Genomic DNA, 23127 nt, shown 5'->3' with positions numbered 1-23127 from the left:
TGCACGGATGGAAACACGGGACTAGGAAGTAAGCCAGGCCATATTCCTTGGGCACGCTACCCTCACCACTGCATCCCGTGACCGGCAACTCACCCCTCACCCCACGTATCTGAACCCTCCCATCCGCTCCCATTCCCTGTGCTCCAGGTTCTCCCACCCCACCAGCCCCCAGTGCACGTACCTGCACCCCATCTCCACTCCAAGTGCAGCCCAACCCACCTCTCCTTCACTCCTCCAGACCACCACCTCCCCCTCCCTGTTCCCTGCAGGTTGTTGCCAGCTCATAAGGGTTACGGGCACTAACCTCCATACTTGATACCCCCACCCCTTGCCCATAGTGTCACATAGCCTCACCCCACCCTCCATATACACAGTGCATCCATTTAAGGCACTTACAGGCCCACGTATGTGCACAGTCCCCAATCACATCATTCAGCTCTGGGAACCGCACTTTACAGCAGTCCTAGAACTACGCATGCTCACAGCCCTCAGCCTCACTCCCCAGCTCTGAGAAAGTGCCAACCTGCACAGCCGGGTCACATCTGCCCACAATCCATGAAGGCGTAATGCCAACCTCCTGCCATAGCTCTACGCATGCCTTAGACCAGTACACACCAGGACTATGGCACCCTGACTGTGCAACTGCACAGCTGTATCCTCCCTGGCTGCTGGGTGCCCATGTTCATAAGCATCAGTGTAACATCCCCAACCTGTGCCTATACCTGCCATGAAACAAATCACTGTAATGAGTGCTCCACCCCAAGCCCTGCTCCCTCCTGTACAACCATCCTGCAAACACAAGGCCTTAGACTATTGAAAGAAATCAACTCCCAAAGTAAATCAATCAAGATATCTACATGCAACGAAGACAGCAGAAGATCACTAAGCATATCACAATGCAGACAGATATAGCCCTGCCTAAAGACTAAATTAAAACACCTGAGGAGACACAGATGCTGGAGCAACTAATTAAAATGTTCATACAACCCTACTTAATAAAATAAGAGGGTTAGCAAATGACATAAAGGAGATCAAGAAGACATAAACGAGCACAAAGAGGAATTTGAAAGAACAAAAAGAAAAATAGTGGAAATCACATAGATTAAAGATTCTGCTGACCAAATAAAAAACATTCTAGAGGCACACAGCACCAGATTTGAAGAGACAGAAGAAAGAATAAGTGATATAGAGGACAGGATAATTGAGTTTGAAGACTCAAAACAGAAAATGGCAAAAAAGATGGAAAAAAATTGAATGGGAACTCAAGGAAATAATAGACAAAACTAAGTGCACAAATATAAGAATCATTGTTGTCCCAGAAGGAGAAGAGAGGAGCAGAGTGCTAGGAAGAGTGGTTGAGGATACAATGGGGGAAAACTTCCCAACCCTCATAAAGGACATAAATATACAAGTCAAAGAAGCCCAAAGAACACCAAACAGAATAAATCCAAATAGGCCTTCCCCGAGGCACATACTAATCAGTGTGTCAAATGTTAAAGAGAAGCAGAAAATCCTGAAAGTGGGAAGAGAAAAACAATCTACTACATACAAGGGACAACAAATAAGACTGAGTTCAGACTACTCAAATAGCATCCTGGAGATGAGAAGGCAGTGGTATGATATATTCAAGATCCTGAAAGAAAAAGACTTCCAGCCAAGAATTCTGTACCCAGCCAAACTGTCTGTTAAAATTGAGGAAGAGATTAAAGCTTTCACAGACAAAGAAGTCCTGAAAGAATCTGTCAAAAGAGACCAGCCCTACAAGAGATACTAAAAGGAGTTCTGTCAGCTGAAAAGAAAAGACACGAGAGCGCAGTCTGGAGGAGGGCACAGAATTGAAGTGTACTATTAAGGGAAATTTAAAGAATTCAGACAGAAAGAGGGAAAAGATATATGGATCTGACAGACAAAATAAAAAATAAGATGCTGGAATCAAGAAATGCCTTTTCAGTAATAACCTTGAATGTTAATGGACTAAATTTACCAATTAAAAGATACAGATTGGAAAAATGGATTAAGAAACAAAATCCAGCTATAAGATGCTTACAAGAGACTCATCGTAGACACAAAATGCAAATAGGTGAAAGTGAAAGGAAGGAAAAAGTTCTTCCACACAAGTTGTAGCCAAAAAAAGCAGGAGTAGTTATAGTAATATCAGACAAAATGGACTTTAAATGTAAAAACATTATAAGGGACAAAGAAGGACACTATATGCTAATTAAAATGTCAATCCACCAAGAAAATACAACAATCATAAATGTTTCTGCTCCTAATCAAGAAGCACCAAAGTATATGAGATAGACATTGGCAAATCTGAAGGGAGCAATAGATGTTTCAACAATAATAGTAGAAGAGTTCAATACACCACTCTCCTCTACAGATAGAACAACCAGACAGAAGAACAATAAGGAAACAGAGAAGTTAAATAACTTGATAAATGCATTAGACCTAACAGACATATATATGTCATTGCACCCCAAAGCACAAGGTTATACATTCTTCTCTAGTGCTCATGGCACATTCTCCAGGATACATCATATGCTGGCACAAAACAGGTCTTTATAAATTTAAAGATATTGAAATTATTCAAAGCACTTTCTCTGATCACAATGGGATGAAGCTGGATCTCAGTAACCACCAAAGAATGAGAACATTCACAAATATATGGAGATTAAATAATAACACAGTCTTAAACAGCCAGTGGGTCAAAGAAGAAATTGCTAGAGAAATCAGTAGCTATTTGGAAATGAATGAAAGTGAGAATACAGCTTATCGGAACTCATGGGATGCAGCAAAGGCTGTGCTGAGCAGGAAATTTATTGCCTTAAATTCCTATTTTTAAAAAGAAGAAATAGCAAGTATTGAGACTTAAGAGCACACCTGGAGGAACTTGAGAAAGAACAGTAAACTAACCCCAAAGCAAATAGGAGAAGAGAAATAACAAAGATTAAAGCAAATATAAATGAATAGAAGAATGAAAGAACAACAGAAAGAATCAATAAACCCAAAGTTGGTTCCTTGAGAAAATCAATAAAATTGAAGGGCCACTAGCAGGACTGAGAAAGAGAAAAAGAGAGAGGATGCAAATAAAGAAAATCAGAAATGAGAAGGGGTGTGTTACCATAGACCCTGAAGTAATAAAAGAAATCACAGGAAGATAGTATGAACACTTATACACCAACAAACTAGACAACTTAGATGAGATGGACTAATTCCTGGAGACACACTAACAAGGTACACTGACTCAGGAAGAAACAGAAGATCTCACAAACCAATCACAAGTAAAGAGATTCAATCAGTCATCAAAAATCTTCCTACAAAGAAAAGCCCAGGGCTAGATGGCTTCACAGGGGTATTTTATCAAACATTCCAGAAAGAACTAATACCAATCCTGACCAAACTTTTCCAGAAACTTGAGAGAAAAGGAATTCTACCTAACTCATTTTATGACACTAATAATTTAATACCAAAACCGGATAAAGATGCTATAAGAAAGGAAAACTATAGGCCAATCTCCCTAATGAACATAGATGCAAAAATTCTCAATAAAGTATTAGCAAATCTAATCCAACAACTCATTAAAAGAAGTATACACCATGACCAAATGGGGTTTATACCAGGAATGCAAGGACAGTTCAATGAAGAAAATCAATTAATGTCATACAGCACATTAACAAATCAAAAGGGAAAAATCACACGATCATCTCGACTGATGCTGAAAAAGCATTCGAAAAAGTTCAGCATCCTTTTCTGGTAAAAACAGTCCAGAAGATAGGAATCAAAGGTAGATACTTCAATATGATAAAGGGAATATATGAAAAAATGATAGCCAGCATCGTACTCATTAGACAAAGACTGAAAGCCTTCCCCTGAAGATCAGATAAAAAAGACAAGGATGCCCACGGTCACCACTATTATTAAACATTGGGATAGAAGTTCTAGCTAGAGCAATCAGGCAGGACAAAGGAATAAAGGCATCCAAATTCAAAGGAAGAAGGAAAACTCTCATTATTTGCAGATGATATGATACGATACTTGGAAGATCCTGAGAAATCTAGAGCAAAGTTACTTAAGCTAATACACAAATTCAGCAAAGTGGTGGGATATAAAATCAATGTGCAAAAACCAGTAACATTTCTATACACAAGCAATGACCAAGTGAGGATTCAGTTAAGAAAAAAATTTCATTCAAAATAGCAACTAAAAGAATCAAATACTGAGGAATGAACTTAACTAGGGATGTAAAGAACTTGTACACAGAAAACTGCATAACATTGCTAAAGAAATCAAAGGAGATCTAAATAGGTGGAAAAACATTCCCTGCTCATGGATAGGAAAGCAAAATATAGTTAAGATGTCAATTCATCCCAAATTGATCTACAGATTCAACACAGCACCAATCAAAATTCCAACTATCTACTTTGAAGATTTAGAAAAGTTACCAAATTCGACTGGAATGGAAAGAGAACCCGAATAGCTAAAAGCATCCTAAAACAGAAGAACAAATTGGGAGGATTAACACTCCCTGACTTTAAAACCTATTGTAAAGCCACAGTAGTCAAAACAGCATGGTACTGGCACAAAGATAGAAGCACTGACCAATGGAACCGAATTTAGAGTGCAGAAATAGACCACCAAATCTATGGTCAACTGATTTTTGACAAGGCCCCCAAATCCTCTGAACTGGGACAATTGGGCATGGAAGAACCAGATATCAACAGCCAAGAGAATGAAAGAGGACCCCTATCTTACACCTACAAAAAAATTAACTCAAAGCGGATCAAACACCTAAATATAAGAACTAGCACCATAAAGCTTCTTGAGGAAAATGTAGGGAAACATCTTCAAGACCTAGTAATAGGAGGTATCCTCCTAAACTTTACACCCAAAGCATAAGCAACCAAAGAAAATTTATATAAATGGGAATTCCTCAAAATCAAATGCTTCTGCACTTCAAAAGACTTTGCCAAAAATGTGAAGAGGCAGCCAATTCAATGGGAGAAAATATTTGGAAATTACATAATGGACAAAGGTTTGATTACTTGTATATACAAAGAAATCATACAACTCAACAATAAAAGAACAAACAATCCAGTTATAAACTGTGCTAAAGATATGAATAGGCATTTTTCTGAAGAGCCAATATAGACAGCTCAAAAGCACATGAAGAGATGCTCATTTTCACTGGCTATAAGGGAAATGCAGATCAAGACTACAATGAGATAGCACCTCATACCTATAAGAATGGCTGCTCTCAAACAATAAGGAAAGTATAAATGTTGGAGAGGATGTGGAAAAAATGGGACACTTATGCACTGCTGGTGGGAATGTACAATGGTTCAGCCACTATGGAAGACTGTTTGGCGGTTCCTTAGGAAACTAAATATCGAGCTGCCCTATGACCCAGCAAAAGCACTACTTGGTTTATACTCTGAAAATTTGAAAGCAACAACACAAACAGACATTTGCACACCGATGTTCATAGCTGCATTATTCACAATCCCTAAAGGATGGAAACAAACCAAATGCCCATCAACAGACAAGTGGATCAACACAATGTGGCATATACATACGATGGAATATTATGCAGCAGTAACACCAAATGATGTCCTGAAGCACATGACAAGATGGATGAGCCTTCACGACATAATGGTGAGTAAAATTAGCCAGACACAAAAGGACAGATACTGTATAATTCCATTTTTATGACCAACATAACGGAATAATCAGAGACTTATAATACAGAATACAGGGAACTTAGAGATACATAGAAGCTAGAGATGTGTGACCCATAAACCAATGAGGTTGAATTCCAATGTAAGGGAATAAATAGGAGCAAAGGTGATTCTCTAGTGGGTTTAGAAGTAATATTACCATTTTGAAGATGAACAACATTGAAAGGGGTTGTATAGATCTACGTGTCCCACTGACTCACACTAGAAATGTGAATTAGTTCTCATAAAAATTACTTCAAAGACATGAGTCTTGTATAAAGAGTGTTTAAGTCCAGAATACAGGGGGAAACTGCTATTGCATGCTCTAAGCTATGTTCAAAAGGAACCATCAGCACTACCACAGCAATAGCAGAGGTAAATAATGGGGTGAAGGACAAGAGTTAAGAGGAGCTTTAGATCTCCTATTTGTTGAGGATGTGTTTATTGTTCTTCTGTCTCTTAGGAACAATGAAATTATCTAAAATTGAGAATGTTGATGGACAGTGGACTTTGGGTCCTCTACATGATGCCCGATGAATGCAGGTGGCTGAAGGATGCAGTGATGGAGAAGTAGAATGGCGAACGATGGTGTATACTTATGGACGAAGGCTGTGCTGCTACAAAAAGGAATAATGTCGTGAGGTATGCAACAATGTGAATGAACATGTGGGACATTGGCGAGACAAAATAAGCCAGAAACAAAAGAACATCAATGGTATGGTCACCTGTAGAAAATGCTTATAAGAAAACAGGGGCCTAGGTTGTAAGCTTTTAAAGCAGACACATTAAGTCTGGAGTGGTGATTATTATTTCTGAATTTTGAGTAGCTGTTTTATATATATAACCTGATATTCAGAGATAAGAATGTAGCCAAATAGGTTGGGGTTAAAGTAATTCAGAACATAGGGGTAAGGAAGACAGTGTCTATATTTTAGAACTACACATACTCTTTGAGACCAATGGAAGAAAGGTCTATTTGATCTGGAACTGAAGTTTTCTGTAGTGCATAATCCAATTCAACCTATCTGTATAGCTCATTTGAACAACTGAAACACAGAGAGCGCAGAATGAGAAATAGGTCCTTTAATCCTGTACAGATTATTTTAATGCCTGGAAACATCCTAGAGTATATTAACCAGATAATGAAAAAGTATTGGCAAAGTCCCCTGAGGGATGGGAGAAAGGCTATGGAACTATGAAACCTTACCATCAGGGAATCCCTGGATACAACTTCAGGGATACCCAAATCAATAGGCCATGCCCTCTTATCATGAGGCTCATTCTTGCGAAGCTTATGTAGTAGCATAGAAGCTTAGACTACCTATAGACATGCCTAAGAGTTACTCCTGGAGGACCTCTGTTGTTGCTCAGATGTGATGTCAGTCTCTCTAAGCCCAACTCTGCAAGTGAAATCATTGCCCCTCCCCCCTACATGGGACATGACATCCAAGGGTGAAAGTCTCCCTGGCTATGTGGGAGAAGACTCCCAGGGATGAATCCAGACCTGGCACTGTGGGATCAACAATTACATCCTGACAAATAGTGAGAAAGAAGTATAATTAATAAAGTATCAGTTGCAGAGCGAGCTCAAATAGAGTCAAGAGGCTACTCTGGAGGTTGCTCTCATGCAAGCTTCAGGTAGACCTTGCTACCTATCATAACCTGCCAACCCCCAACCAGCCAATCCTAAAGGACACCTAGGGCAATATTTAAGATTTCACAAGGGTTCCAGGCACTAGAGTAATTTTCCAGAAACCTACAGCCTCCAGATGGGTCCCTGGTCCAGATAAGTCCTGAAGCCTCACCCAGCCTCATTAGAACATCAGATAGTTTCATCTTCCTACCGCATATTAGTGACAGACCCTTCCAATATAAAAAATTTAGAGTTGCCATAGCCCAAACAACCCCAAAGAGAGGTATGGAAAGATCAAAGGTGATGGTGGAATTATACATAGAAGATAGGGCTTAACAAATGAATATGAATGATGAATCATTAAATTGATATCTCCTTTAGTCTCTAGTATTTTAGAGTAGATGGAAGTAAAAACCTAAAATTGTGAAATTGTAACCCATGTGAAAGTCTGAAATATGTTCTATAACTAATTGTGGTGCTGTGCTTGGAAATTTATAGCTTTTTTGTATATATGTTATTGTTCACAAAAAAAGAAGGAAAAAAAGTTGATTGTCAGGATGAAAAATATTTAAGCCCTCTAGTTTCCCTATATTTTTGAGCAGCTAGAGGGAAAAATAGGAGAGGATCACATGATAGCCCATGACAAAATCTGGGATCTGTCTTGCAACTACTTGTTGAAGAGTGCTTTGAAAACTATTGCTTTTTTATTTCTTTGCTTTGTGTATTATAATAAAAAAAGTTTTAAAAAATTGAATCATCATTATCACCATCATCATCATCTCCTTCGTCTCTCTGGATCTATGCATCTATTGAATCACCAAGTTTTGACATAGAATTAGTCTGAAATATCTGGAATCTGAGGCCTGTTGTTCATCCTCAATGCCACTGCCTTATCATTCTTATCTGGACCATCACAGTAGCCTCAAAACCATCTGGCCTCTAATCTCTTCTCTCTACAATTTATCTCACACTGCACCTCAGATTATCTTTTTAAACCCCAAATCATTTTTATTTTACAACCCTACTCAAAAATCTCTAGTGGCTCCCTACTAACAATAGATAAAATTCATGCTTCAGCAACACATACAAGGCTTTGCCTTCAACCTATCTTTTCAGTTTTATCTCCTGCACTGCTCTGGCTATGCTGGTTTACACATCCATGCTTTTACTTACATTTCCCTTTTTTGTGTCTGGAATACAGCCTCACATTTCCTCATGCCTGTTCATCTGGAAAATTCTCACCCACATTTGAAGACCTAATTCATTTAAAATACTCCTTTAATAAGGCACTTATCGGCCTCTCTAGGCAAAATTATTGTCACATCTTTTGTGTTCCCGATGTATTTGTAGAGATCAGAACTCTCCTTTCATTTTATTGAAGTGACTTTTGTTTGTGTGTTTGTCCCCTAGATAATGGGACCTCAAAGGCAGTGACAATGTCTTACTCATCTTTGCAATCTATGTCACCCACTCTCTTCCTTCTGGCTTAGCGCAGAGCCTGGCTTACATCAGGTTCTTGATAAATATTAGCTATTATCATTATCATCATCATTAAATGTTTCTTGAAGTTAGTTTATGCTAAAGTATATGATACATTTAGCATGAAGCTGACTCAACATCTTCTCTGCCAGGGAGAGGGTTCAGACCTCCTGTGTAGAACCTCATTATCTCTGACCAGTCAGTACCATACTAGTGAAGGGAATATTGCATAAGAATAAAAGTGAACTCGATAAATTATCAGTAAAAAACACCTGAAACCTATGATATCATACCTTTTGTTCTGTATTGTCACCCTGCACATCACACTGAGGAAATGAGGTCGGAGATTTTTTGATAGTGGTCTTTGAACCATATTGACAATGGTAAACTGGTCCTATAAATAAGCGAAAGGAAAAACATAAATTTTCACCAACTTCGTTGAAGCACAATTGCAATAAAATAAACTACACATGTATAAACTCATGAAGCCATCACTACAATCAATAAGCATTTCTATCATCCCCAAAAGTTTCCTCATGCCCCTTTAGAGTTCTCTTTCCCCATCCCTGTTCCCAGGCAACCTCTGATCTGCTTTATGCCATATAGATTAGTTTGCATTTTCTGGAGTTTTATATAAATGGAATCAAACAGGATGTACCCTTTTTGTCTACCTTCTTTCACTCAGTATAATTATTATGAGATTCATCAATGTTGTTGCCTTCATTGATAGATCATTCCTTTTTATTGCTGAGTAGTATCTATGTACCAAAGTTTGTTTATCCATTTACCTGTTGAAGGACGCTTGAGTTATTTCCAGTTTGAGGCTATTATGAATAATGCTTCTATGAATACTGGCATACAAGTCTTTATGTGGAATGCCAACTTATACACCAAGGTAATATTCAGCTTCTGTTTTCCAAAAGTAGGGCAAGGCAGGAAGATAGTATGCATTGTAAGCCATGCAAATGTCTCAAAGAATTTCCCCAAATCTAATCTTCTTCTTTGTGTAAGTCCACTCTAGCAGTTTAGAGATGGTGGGAAGACAGAAGGGTGGTGGTGAGAGAGCCCAGAGCAAAGCAATTCAGACGTAGATTCATATTTTCCATACTTGGTTGCTTTAGATAAGTGAAGTTATCTGGAAGAAGGGAACTAATGCTCCACTATCCATTTAGGAAGCTAGAAAAATATCTCCTCTTGAGTTACCCTACATCCCTGCTTCTTCCTTCTCACCTGGGGCAGTACAGTGAGGTCAGGCAGGACGAGGCTCTGTCTGAGGTTTTGCTTTCTTAAGCAGATCTTGGTTCCTATATGGTGTATACATGGTTCTGAAACGGCTGAGAGTCTAGCTGGGGGGACCGCCAGAGGGAGTTGTTGTGGTGGCGGTGAGAGGGTTTCACCTCGAACGTAATGCAGCTGCCAGCCAGATTTGGGGTGGAATGAGAAAGCCAGAGAATGCTTCAAAGCCCGGGGAGTCAGTGCATTGGTGGCAGACTTCAACTGTGAAAGTCAGCAGGTCAACAATATCTGAGCGGAGATAAGGGCATCTCTCTGGAGACCAGAAGGGGCAGAGGACACGTCTTACAAGCACTCTGATTTTATTTTGCCTTTGGGAGGTCAAGGAAGCCAGTGTGTCTCAAATTGTAATTTGCATATGAATCATTTGGGGATCTTGTTAAAATGCAAATACAGATTCAGCGGGTCTGGAGCCGGGCCTGAGATTCTGCATTTCTAGCAGACTCCTAGGTGGTGCTCATACTGCTGACACTTAAAGGAGTAAGAATATGTCATACCTCTTATCCCAGACATCTGTACACAATCTTTAAGAAAGATACAGAAATATGGGGAGGTTCCCAGAAAGTCTGATCCATTTTTAGGACGCCACAAAGACAGAATGTAGAGTAGTATGTTAGAAGAACTGATGACTGAAACAGAAAGCCAAAGGAAGGAAAACACAGATGTGAAAACAGTGTTAGGCCTCCATGCGTAAGGTAGGCTGAAGGTTAAAGTAACAACATCAATCCAGATTGGCCTTTCCAAAAGGAGCAGCAGAACAATCGCGGGAAACAGAATACTGGAGCCATACTCTGCTACTGCAGAAAAGTATGCTGCAGAATAAAATATTTCTGCTGCCACTGAAGTGACAAAAGTTGCTAAAAACTTCAGAGCTTAAGGAAGGGAAGGGTTTTGAGAGTGTTGGCAGAGATCTTGGTCCTCACTAGTCCCTAGGACCGCAGGCTACAGAAACTTAAGTAGCTGCTCCATTCAGCAATCTGTCAAGTTGATTTTCCAGATGAAACAAATGAGATGCAGGGAAAAACCTCCCAGCAGTTGTGGCAGCAGCTACTGAGGCTCAGGCAAAAAAATGTCTCCGGATTTTGTTGGGTGAGAATGGAAAACCAGGGACAAGATTGGGAGCAGGGGCTATGGAGAAGTCAGGACTCTGAACTGTGCTTGGATAGTTGCATGCTGCAAAATGTGGAGTGCCTTCCTCATAAAATGTGGAGGCAGCGACACTAAATGAGTAATTAGAGAGTCTAATTCAGACAGTAACAGACTTATTATTGTTGGTAAGCATCACCCAGAGAATTTATCTAAGTTAGAAGCAGAAGAGGTCATTATCTAATTTAGTCTTTCAACAAATTACTATTTTAGTATTTCTAATCATAATAATTTCAATTACGTTTTTGTCGTTGATGTGCTTTGCGGTCACTGGCAGTGTCACTCAATTTCTTCATCTTTGGAGAAGAAGCTTAAAGAAACATAAAGAAACATTTATTTTTAATAGTGGAGATAAGAAAATTATCCAAGATTGATTCTATTTATCCTTTCATGCCCAAGAGGAGGAGAAGAGCCTTATGCTTATCCATATCTGGGGATATGGGGAGGAATTGGAGAGGATAGGCAATAACTCTCAATGGGAGGTGAGTCTGCTCCTCCGAGACCATTTGGCAACTTCTGGAGACATTTTTGGTGATTACAAATGGGGAGGGGGAGGGTGCTCCTGGCATCTAGACGGTTGGGGCCAGGGATACTGCTAAACATTTTACAATGCACAGAACAAGAATATCCAGCCCCAAATGTCAAGGTTGAAAAACACTAGGATAGAAATATGTGATGGAGAGGAAGGGTAATTGCTTTTACAACCTTATCTTGCCTGGTTAAAGCCATACTTGGGGGCACAGAGTTGTCTTCTGAGAGGAGGGAGAAGCTTCAGCCTGCCCAATTCAAACACAGCTTTTCCTCTGTGTGGAATGCAATCGTAATGACTGGGCTGAAGAATCTCTTGGACACAGTGGTCATGGCAATTCTTGCTTGTGCCTTATATAACCTGGCACAGACAAGCATATACCTATAGCACATTGGTGAAAGAGGCGATTATAGTTCCAGGTTCTAATCATTTAGGTGGACAAAAGGATTCCAAACAGCATGTGTGCTAAGTGGGTTTTCGTATGAGTTATAAGATGTGAGAGTGATCTGTCAGGCCACTGATTCCAGGAGGTATTTGGCTGGTGTTTCCTTCTCTTACTGCCCCATGCATGCCCCTCTGTGTGCATGTGCTGGAAGATGACAATCAGATTATACGGTGACATAATTTAATTTCCTACATGACACAAACACCTTCACTCTTCTGTCACCTTGGTAATATTTTGAACTTAAATTCATTTATATTTTCTCTTTCAAAGAAGAATTTAAGGTGGCCACTGTATAAGATGCCTACCTGAAACTTTCCTCTTACTAGTTAACAGTTAAAGATGGAGGTGAGCGATACAGCTGCTAAAGTGATTTTATTATCGCAGAGGCCTAAGACTGTTGCTTCATTGTTTCACTAAACTAAATTATTGGCTTTTCTTACAGGCTCCACTTTTTAAAATCTCCCCATACCCTCCACTGTCTCTACCAACCCCCCTACCCCTTTTCTCTGTTTCTCATATTGCCTATTCTTTTGGCCTCCTCCTTTATAAACTAATTTTCTCTCTCCTTTTATTAAAATGTCTTATTTTTTTACTCTCTCTCTCTCTCTCTCTTTTTTGTATGCTGTATGGCGGGGTCACATTTCATTATTTTTCCATGTGAGTATCCCGTTAATGCAGCACCATTTCTGGAATTTTTGTTTGTTTGCTTGTTTGTTGGGAAGTGCATGGACTGGGAATTGAACCGGGTCTCCTGCACTGCAGGCGAGAATTCTACCACTGAACTCCCCTTACACCCCTTTACTCTCCTTTTAAAATTTCTCTCTCCCTCCCTCCCTCTCTTCCTCCTTCCTCTTTCTATTACTCTATTTACTGGACCTTGTTTTTAAACTTTTTTCTTAACTTCTATTTTTCTAACTCTTTTGGTACAGTTACCTCTGCTGGTTTCTCCATTTTAGTCAGTTCTTTCTATCTATTGATCAACTGATCAATTCAATTGACCGATGACTTACCTGTCTAGGTAGCTGGCTATTGATCATCTATCTATATACCTTTATTTTACTGACTTAAAAAACTTTTTTGTACTGACTTCTACTTTTAAGTTTCTCTTGCCCCCCACAATTGTACTTAATTTTCGTACTGGATCCTCCTTTTCAAACTCCTTTCTCTCTCCCTCTCTCTCACTCATTCTAACATTCCTTCTCTCTCCTTTAAGTCTCTCCTCTAATAACTCACGCTTTTCAATTTCTTACTCTTTTCTCTTCCCTCCCTCCCTTCCCTCCTTCATTTTTATTCCATTTTTCTATGTCTTTTCTTGATGTTCTTTTCACTTTTTTTTTTTTTTTTGCATGGGCAGGCACCAGAAATTGAACCCGGGTCACTAGCATGGCAGGCGAGAACTCTGCCACTGCGCCACCATTGCCCGCCCTCCCTCTTTTATTTGCCTGTCTGCAGGCCTTCCTTCCTTCCTTCTTTGCCTCCTTTCCTTCCCTTCCCTCCCCTTTTCCTCCTTCCCTTCCTTCCTCCATTTTCTTTTTACTGGATATTTTTTTTAAAATATTTTCTTTCCTTCTTTTTTAAAAGTACCTTATTTACTCACTTATCTTTTAAAAAATCCATTCTATATATATCTATTAATCTACCTACCTACCTGTCTCTGTCTCTCTATGTTGTCTTCTTTTACTGACTTCACCTTTTTAACGTACCATCCTCCAGTTGTTCAGGATTAGAGTCCTTTATCTGGCTCTTTTAACTCCTCCCCCTCTTATATTCTATTTACTTTCCGCTTGTTCTTATGAACTTATCTTTTTAAGCTTGCCCTCCCTCTCTCCCTCCCTTCCTCTTTCCTTCTTTCTTCTTTCTCACTTCCTTTCATTCTTTGTCTTTGTTCCTTTCTCCTTTCTCTCCCTGCTTCTTTTACTTTTTACTTGCCCCTTTAAAATTTTTTTTTTCTCTATCTCCCTATTTTTTCACGGACTTGTACTGGTTTTCTTTTTTTGGAATATTTTTGAACTTACAGGACATTACAAAAATAACACTAACCCCTTACATAGAACTCCAACATACCCCACCCACCCACACCTCGCCCCCAGATAGCCAGATTCACCAATTTTAACATTTTGCCATGTTTGGCATTTCTTTCTTTCTTTCTCTCTCTCTTTATCTGTCTACCCATCCATCCATCCATGCATCCATCTGTCAACCCATTTTGTGAACAATTGAATGTATATGTCATTCTCCTTGAACACTTAATACTACCAAGCACATTTCCTAAAAACAAGGATAGTCACTTAAATAACTACCTTAAGTGCATTTAATCAAGTTCAAGAAATTTAATACTGATATAAAGCTGTCAGTCTATATTCCAATTTTTTCATATGTCCCAATAATGTCCTTTTGGACCTTTTATCTTCCTTTGCTAAATCCCATCCAGGATCATGTACTGCAATTAATTGTTATTGTCTCTTTAGTTGCTCTTTCTTTTTTTTTAATTGTGGGAACATATACACAACATAAACTTTGTATATATGTTGTTTCTATATGCCATTTATATATGCCAACCACTCCCAACCATTCAACCACTCCCAAGCATACCATTCGATAGGATTAATATTGTGGTATACTTAACCACCTTCCATTACTGAAACTTTCCCATCTCCCCAAACAGAAACCCTACACTCATTATGCATTAACTCCCCATGTCCCCTGCCTTTCACTCCTGGCAATCTGTAGTCTAATTTTTGTCTGTATGAGCTTGTATATTCTCCCATATTTTCTTTGTAGTTACCATAAGGTTTAAATTTAACCTCTTAAATCTGTATTAATTTTAGTTGCTTTGATACCAACTTAACCACAATAAAATATACAAACTATGTTCCTATACCCCTCCATTCACCCACCTTTATGCAATTCTTGTCACAAATTACACGAATTTATACCTGAGTCCACAACCACTGATTTATCATTACATTTAATGCATTTTCTTTTTAGATCCTGTTAGAAGTAACAAGTGGAGCCAAAAATACAATAATACTGCCATTTAGATTTCCCAACGTTGTTACCCTCACTGGAGATCTTTATTTCTTCATGCAATGGTGGCTTTGATCTACTGTCCATTCTCCTTTCCTTTCAGACTACAGGTCTCTCCTTAGCATCTCATAGGGCTGAATTTCCTCAGGTTTTGTTTATCTGGGAATGTCTTAATCTTTTCCTCATTTTTAAAAGACAGTTTTGCTGGATATAGAACTCTTCATCAGCAATTTTTCACTTTCAGTACTTTAAATATATTATCCCACTGCCTTCTTGCCTCCATGATTTCTGATGAGATACTGACACTTAGTATATTATTGTAGCTCCTTTTACATGACATGTTGCTTCTTTCTTGCACCTTTCAGAATTCTCTCTTCATTTTGGGCATTCAACGGTTTGATTATAATATGCTGCAGCATGGGTCTATTTGAGTTTATCTTATTTGGAGTTCATTGAGCATCTTGGATGTGTATAATCATGTCTTCATTAAATTTTGGAAGTTTTCAACCATTATTTCTTTGAATATTTTCTCTGCCTCTTTCTCTCTCTTTCTCTCTCTCTCTTCTCCTTCTGGGTCTCCTACAGTGAATGTTTTGATGATATCTGTGCTACTTTGAAGCTGTTATATACTCCAGAAAAGCCAAGCTATCTTAATCCAGTCTTGTAAGGGCAGACCTAATGTTGGATGTGACCACTTGATTAGGTTGTTTCCATGGAGATGTGACCCCACCCATTTAAGGTATGACTTAATCCTTTTCTGGAGCCCTTTAAGAGAGAGCACTCAAAGCCACACAGAGAGCAGAGAGATGAAACCAAAACACAGACGTTTGGAGATGCAGAAGGAAATGCCCCAGGAGATGCCAGAAGGTGAGAAAGCCATTTGAAATCAAAAGCCAGGAGAGAAGGGCAGCAGACGTTGCCATATGCCTTCCAAGGTGACAGAGAAACCCTGCACTCCATCGCCCTTTCTTGAATGACAGTATTATCTTGTTGATGCCTTAATTTGGATATTTTCACAGTCTTACAACTGTAACTTGTAACTTAATAAATCCTTTTAATAAAAGCTAATCCATTTCTGTTATATTACATTCCAGCAGCTTTAGCAAACTGAAACAGTGTCTCACAGGTTTCTCAGGCTCTGTTCACTTTTTTCTTTCTTCTTTCCACCTCTCTGAATGATTTCATTTGTCTTTCACTCATTCGTTCTTTTTCCAGCTCCAATAGTTGTTGAACCCTTCAGGAAATTTTACATTTGTTACTGTGGTCTTCAGCTCTGTTTGGTTCCTTTCCATAATTTCCATCTCTCTATTGATATTCACTCTGTTCATCTATCATTTTTCCTGATTTCCTTCTTTGCCCATGTTTTCCTTTAGTTCCTTGGGCATATTTAGGACCTGTGGTAGTTAGGTTCAGGTGTCAACTTGGCCAGGCGAAGGTGCGTATTTCTTTTGCTGTGGACATGAGCCAATGGCATGTGATGCTCATCTGTTGTTAATTACATGTGCAGTCGGCTAGGAGGCGTGCCTGCTGTAATGAATGATGTTTGACTTAATTGGCTGGTGCTTAAATGAGAGACTCAACATAGCACAGCCCAAGCAGCTCAGCGTACCTCATCTCAGCACTTGCAGCTCAGCCCAGGCCTTTGGAGATCCAGAAAGAAATCACCCCGGGGAAAGTTGTTGGAACCCAGAGGCCTGGAAAGAATGCCAGCAGAGATCACCCTGTGCCTTCCTGTGTAAGAAAGAACCTCAGTTGAAAGTTAGTTACATTTCCTCTGAAGAACTATACATTTTTAACTAAATAAATCCCTTTATTGAAAGCCAGTCCATCTCTGGTGTGTGGTATTCTAGCAGCTAGCAAACTAGAAGAGGACCATTTAAAAAAAAAGTCTTTGTCTGGCAGGTCCCAGGTCTGGTCCTCCGCATTGATGGTTTTCAATACTTTAATCTTCTGTGTCTGGGCCATCACTTCCTGTTTCTTTGTACATTTTATAGCTTTTTGTTGAAAAAATGGATGTTTTGATATTTAAGTGTCTTGTCACTAGAATTTAGACAGTTAGACGTCCGTTTATTAAGCTTATATCCATCTAATGCTATGACAGAACTTGTCACAGCAAGGTCTCTGTGGGTAAAACATATCTATTGGGTCCCTGTGGTGCTCTAATTTTTGTTGGCCCACAAGACCTGAGTTTATTTTATGTCACTGCTTTAACAGTTAGGTTGTCCATATTTCTCAGCCAACATAGGGGCATGTTCCTGTACAGGGGGTCTAGACCTTTCCCAATGGTTCTGATACATTCTCTGGAGAGTTATCAGAAAAAGCCCTTCGACTCCCTTTCATTTTGTCTCGTCCAGCGGATGGGGCTGTTTGATAACTTGATTGTCCTCAGAGACTGCTTGCCTCTCAGCTCAGGCTATCTCTGAAGGCCTGGATTTGTGGGTATCCTGTGCCTTTGCTTTGCCAGCAAAAATCTGGCTCAATGGCTCAATGGCAGATGACTCCCCAAGCTGACCCAATATGTAATCGACCACCAGGCTGGAATCAGACTGCTGGCTACTGTTTCCTTCAGGGATGAGAGAAGGGCTTTCTGACCCAGGGATGGAAATACAGACCGTGTCCATGTTTTCATAGACTTTTATCTTCACTGACCTGAGTCTTGAGATGTACTCCCCTGTCCCCTGGTTCTCCAAATGATAGGGGTCTTTCTCACAGCTGTGAGAGAATTTGTATTCTGTGTGCCCAGTGGAAGTGATTGCAGTTGCTGTTTCTGTGCCCACCCATGCAGCAGGTGAGACCAAGTGAGAGGGAGGAGACTGGACCATTTGCTCTGGTATGGAGGTCCTACCTGAAATTATTTATCTTTCTCTTCAATTCAGCACCTGTAGAGACCCTCTCCAGTTTTCCTCCAGAACTCCAAGCTATATAGACACCGTTGCCATTTTGAATCCAGTTTGGCCTCCTTGTGACTCCAGGCTGCTGCTCCCATTGCAGTCTCAAGACATTTCCTTACTCATCTCCCAATCTTTTCTTTTTTTGTGGTTACTTTTTTTTTTTTTACTGACTTGTCCCTTTTTAGCTCATTAGTTTTATCTATCTTTATCTTACAATCTTTTTCTTTTAAATCTACTTTTAAATCTCTCACTCATAAAAGTAAGACACGATTAGATTATTGACTTTCCTTTCAAACTCCTCTCTCAATCTCTTACATTCTATTTTACTTTTTCCTACTGACTTTTCTTTCTTCCTTTCATTCTTCCTTCCTTTTTCCTTTCTTTATGTTTCTTATTCTCTCATTTTTTCCTACCCTTTCTTCTTCTTATCTTTGCCTGCTTGCCTGCCCACCTACGCACCTACCTACCCTATTTGCTTCTTTTACACTCTTTTTTATTAGCTCCTGTTTAAAAACTTTTTTCTGTCCTTCCCTCTTTGGTAACCACCTTTTATGCCCTTTTACTGGCTTCTCCTTTGGAAAACCTTTCTGCTTATCTCTGTATCACTTGTTCTTTATTATATTTTCACTGTCTTTTACATTTCAATTCCACCTTCACCCACTCAATTGTACTTTATTTTCTTACTGGTTCCCTATATGCTTTCCCCCCTTCTCCCTCACTCTTTTCTAATTCTTTTTATTTTTTTGTAACTATCTTTTTACTGTGTTTTACACCTATAAAGTCTTTTCTATTCATGTATCTGTATCTACCCACTTAGACAGCTATCATATTGTATTCATTTATCTTTATTTTCCTGTCTCCCCTCCCCCATCTTCTACTTTAAAATCTCTCTCCCCACTTTCCAAATGTGCATAATTATACTAATGGCTCCTCCCTTTCAAACCTGTTTATCTCTCTCTTACATTCTCTTTTACTTTTTCCATGGATATCCTTTCTTTTGTTCTTATCCTTCCTTTCATTATCCTGTTATTTCCTATTTCTGTGTCTCTTTCTCCTTTTTGTTCACTTTCTGTCCTGCTTTCTCTTTTTTATGCCTCCTTTCCTCCCTCCTTCCTTCACTTCTTCTTTTACTCTTTTTACTGAATAGTTTTTAAAAACTTTTTAACTTCCTTTTCTTTCTTTTTCTATCTTTTTTTTTTTTTTTGGTACTGAGGTTTTTTTGTTTGGTTGGTTTTTACAGGCTTCTCCTTTAAAATTTGTTTTTTCAGTCTGCCTGCCTACCTATGAATCTTCTATATTTCACTATCTTTTTATTTTTTACTTTCTTCTCTATTTAAATATCTCCCTTTCTCCCTGTCCTGATTTGTACATTATAATCGCTCCTCCTTTTCAAACTCCTCTCCAAATTTGTCTCAAACTCTATTTTATTCTTTCCCTTCCTCCCTATTTCTTTTTGCCTCTTTCTTGCTCCCTTTCTTTCATTCTTTCATTTCTCTTTTCTTTACCTGCCTGTGTGCTTGATATCCTTCCTTCCTCATTTTCCTACCTCTCTTTTTTTGAACTCTACTTTTTTTGTGGTGACTATTTACCTTTAAATTTCTGTCCTATCATCATTCCGTCTAGCAATCAATCTTCTTCTTAATGTCTTCTTACACTGATAACTCTTTTTAAAATATCTCCCCCCCACACACAACTGCACTAGGTTCTCTTACTGGCTTCTCCTTTGCAAACTCATCTCTCTCTCAAATTCTCTCCAGACAATGATTCCTTCTCCTATTGACTCACCCTTTTAAAACTTCCTTTTGTTTTCTTCCTTCTTTTCTGCTTTTTTTTTTTTGGTCTCTTTCTCACCCCCTCTTGCCTCTCTCCCTCCTTCCTTTCCCTGCCTCCCCTCCTGCTTCTTTTACTCTTTTTACTGCATCCTTTGGAAAACATTGCCCCTCCTTTATTTGTTTTTTTCTAACTCTATCTTTTGTGTACTGACTTTTCTTTTTTTTTTTTACATGGGCAGGCACCGGGAATCGAACCCAGGTCCTCTGGCATGGCAGGCGAGCATTCTTGCCTGCTGGGCCACTGACTTTTTTAACAAGCTTCTTCTTTAAAGTCTGTTCCATCTATCCGTCTGCCTGCCTGCCTACCTAATTACCTATCTATCTAGCCATCTATCCTATATATTTCACTGTCTTTTAAAAACAGTTCTCCTACATTTAAATCTCTCCTTTCCCTGCCCTGTTCCATAAATCAGTCTTTTTTGTAGTGACTTTTCAAATTCCTCACTATACTTCAAACTCCTCACTATCTCTCACTCTCACATACTATTTTACCCTTTCCCAATGATTAATTCCCTTTCTTCCTACCTTCCTTTTTTGTCCTCCTTCCCTCCTTTATTCCTCCCTCCCTATTTCTTTTCCTCACCCCCTGCATCTCTCCTTTCCTCCATCTGTTTTTGCTCCCTTCCTCCTTGCTTCCTTTTCCCTTTCCTCCCTCCCTACTCTCTTCTTATCTTCTCTCTCTCTCCCATTCCTCCTTTCCTGCCTGCCTTCCTTCTTTTCTTACCAGCTTCTTTTACTCTCTTTTTCTTTCTCTTTTTAGACTTTTTCCCTTTCCTCCTCTCTTTTACTTTACTCATCTTTCAGTCTTTTTTGTAGTGACTTTTTACTGGCTTCTCCTTTGAAGTCTTTTCTTTTCCTTTCTTATCTATCTATCCATCTACCTACCCACCTACTTATGTACCTATCAATCCTTTTCTATGTATCTTTATTTTACTATATATATATATTTAAACTGTCTTGTAGAGAGCTCTCACTCCACCCCAGGCCCTAGTTACACACAATTATCTTACTGGCTCTTCCTTTTAAACTCTGCTCTTTCTTTCTCACTTTCCCTCTTTCTCTCTGTTTTCATTTTACTCTTTTTTCTTCTGAGTTATTCTTTTTTTAACTTTTCTGTCTTTCATCCTCGTTCTCTCCCCCTCCTTCTTACTTCCCTTCTCCTCCTCCAATCCCTCCTTCCCTCTCTCCTTTTCACCTTTTGTTACTCATGCTTTACTGGCTCCTCGTTTTCAATATTTTCCTCTCGTCTGTGTTACCTCTCTCTCTCTCTCTCTCTCTCTTTTTTTACTGTCTTCTCCCATTTAAGGTCCGTTTTATCCATCTATCATATATCTCTTATCTATCTATGTAATCTATTCATCTAATCTATCACCATCTATCTTTCTAACTACCTACCTATAAAATCATCTATCAATCAGGTAATCATACACCTATCTCTCTTTTACTGTCTTTGTTTCACTAATATCTACTTTTTAAATCGCCCCCCCACACACAATTCTATGACGATTATCTTATGGACTCCTCTTTTTTCTTGGGAGGGGAGCGCCTCTTTTTTAAACTCTTCTGTCACTCTCACATTCTCTACTTATTTTATTCTTTTCTTACTGACTCTTATATTTTCAACTTTCTTTGTTTCTTTTTTATTTCCCTCTCTTCCTTCCTTCCTTTATACTTCCTCTCTGTCTCTTTCTCATTCCCTTTCACTCTTTCTCATTTATTTGCCTAACTCATTTTCGTGCATACCTCCCTTTCTTCTTTACTTTCTCCCTGCTTCCCTTCCTTCCTTCCTTTTCTCCCCGCTTCTTTAAACTGGCCTCTGCTTTTCACCTTTTTTTCTTTCCTTTTCTCTCTTTTATATCCAATCTCTCTTATTATTTTTTTGAGGGGGTGCATGGTCCGGGAATCGAACCCAGGTCTCCTGCATGGAAGGTGAGCATTCTACCACTGAGCCACCCCATGCACCTCAATCTCTCTTGTTTTTGCAATGTCTTTTTTTTTTTTTTTTTTTACTTCTCCTCTTTAATATCTATTCTGGTTATCATCTCACTACCTATTTATGTAGCTATCTATATGTAGCTTTCTAGATATCTTTACTATCTTGTTTTTACTGAAGTCTTTTTAAAGCCACCCCCAACCCCACAACTAGGCATGATTATATTACTGGAGCCTCCTTTTCAAACTTCTCTTTCTCATTCTCATTTTCTGTCTATAGTTTACTCTTTTCCCTCTGACTCATCCTTTTGAAGCTTTTCTTTCTTTCTTACTTTCTTCCCTTCCTGTCTCTTTATCACTCTTATTTTTTACTCTCTCTCTTTTTTGCCTGCCTACATGCCTGCCTTTCCCTTCCCTCCTTCTTCCCTTCTGACACCTTCCTCCTTCCTTCTCTCCCCCTCCTCCTCCCTCCCCCTCTTCCCTTCCTGGCTACTCTCCTCCTTCCTTTCCCCCCTTCCTCTCTCCTTCAGTCCTCACTATCTATGAGTTCCCCTCCTTGAAGTTTCTTTGCGTCTCTCTATTGTCTCTATCTTTTGTGTATTTTTTTATTTCTCCTGTTTAAAATCTATTCTCATTTTCTGTTTAGCTAGCCATCAATCATCTATCTGGCTAATCTATCACTACTTTATTTGACTGCCTTTTCTTTATTGACTCCTTTTTACATCTCTCCCCTCTCCACTTATACAATGATAATCTTAATGCCTCCTTTTCAAATTCCTCTCACATTCTTTCTCCTTTTTGAACTTCTTCCTACTAACTGATCCTTTTAAAACTTTTTTCTCTTTATTCCCTTTCTCAATGTCTCTTTCTCACTCTCTTTCTTTCAGTTTCTGTCTTTTTTTCTTTGCTTGCCTGTATGCTTCCTTCTTTTAGTTTCTTTTTTACTGGCTCCCCTTTTTTAACTTTTCTTTCTTTAGCTCTCGCTTTCTCTCATTTTTGTCCTGTCTTTTGTGCTGGCTCCTCTTTTTTAATCTTTGCTACTTGCTTGATTTCTCTCTATGTGTTTTTGATCTGCCACCTTTCTCCTTTCTCATTCTTTCCCTGTTTTTCTCTCTCTTCCTTCCTTCTGTGGTTGTTTTCCTGTACTTTCTTTCTGCCTATTTTTAAACTTTATTTTTCTGACCTTTCTTTCTGATTCCACGCTTT

The 23127-nt window shown here is 39.0% G+C and overlaps 1 protein-coding gene across 1 annotated transcript in view; it reads right to left on the bottom strand.

Moving 5' to 3' along the window:
- The window catches only part of LOC143671763 (fibrous sheath-interacting protein 2-like), a 100722-nt gene that overhangs the window by 68048 nt on the left and 9547 nt on the right, over positions 1 to 23127 (bottom strand). The window contains exons 9-10 of the mRNA XM_077146943.1: positions 11507 to 11575; positions 9120 to 9220 (exon numbers count right to left, since the gene is read on the bottom strand). Coding sequence (XP_077003058.1) covers positions 9120 to 9220; positions 11507 to 11575 — 170 coding nt within the window. The remainder of the gene's footprint in view (positions 1 to 9119; positions 9221 to 11506; positions 11576 to 23127) is intronic.

This window comes from Tamandua tetradactyla, chromosome X, assembly GCF_023851605.1.
Source record: "Tamandua tetradactyla isolate mTamTet1 chromosome X, mTamTet1.pri, whole genome shotgun sequence".
Classification (NCBI taxonomy): domain Eukaryota; kingdom Metazoa; phylum Chordata; class Mammalia; order Pilosa; family Myrmecophagidae; genus Tamandua; species Tamandua tetradactyla.
Note: the sequence above shows the minus strand (reverse complement) of the source record. Positions and strands in the feature narration are given on the sequence as shown.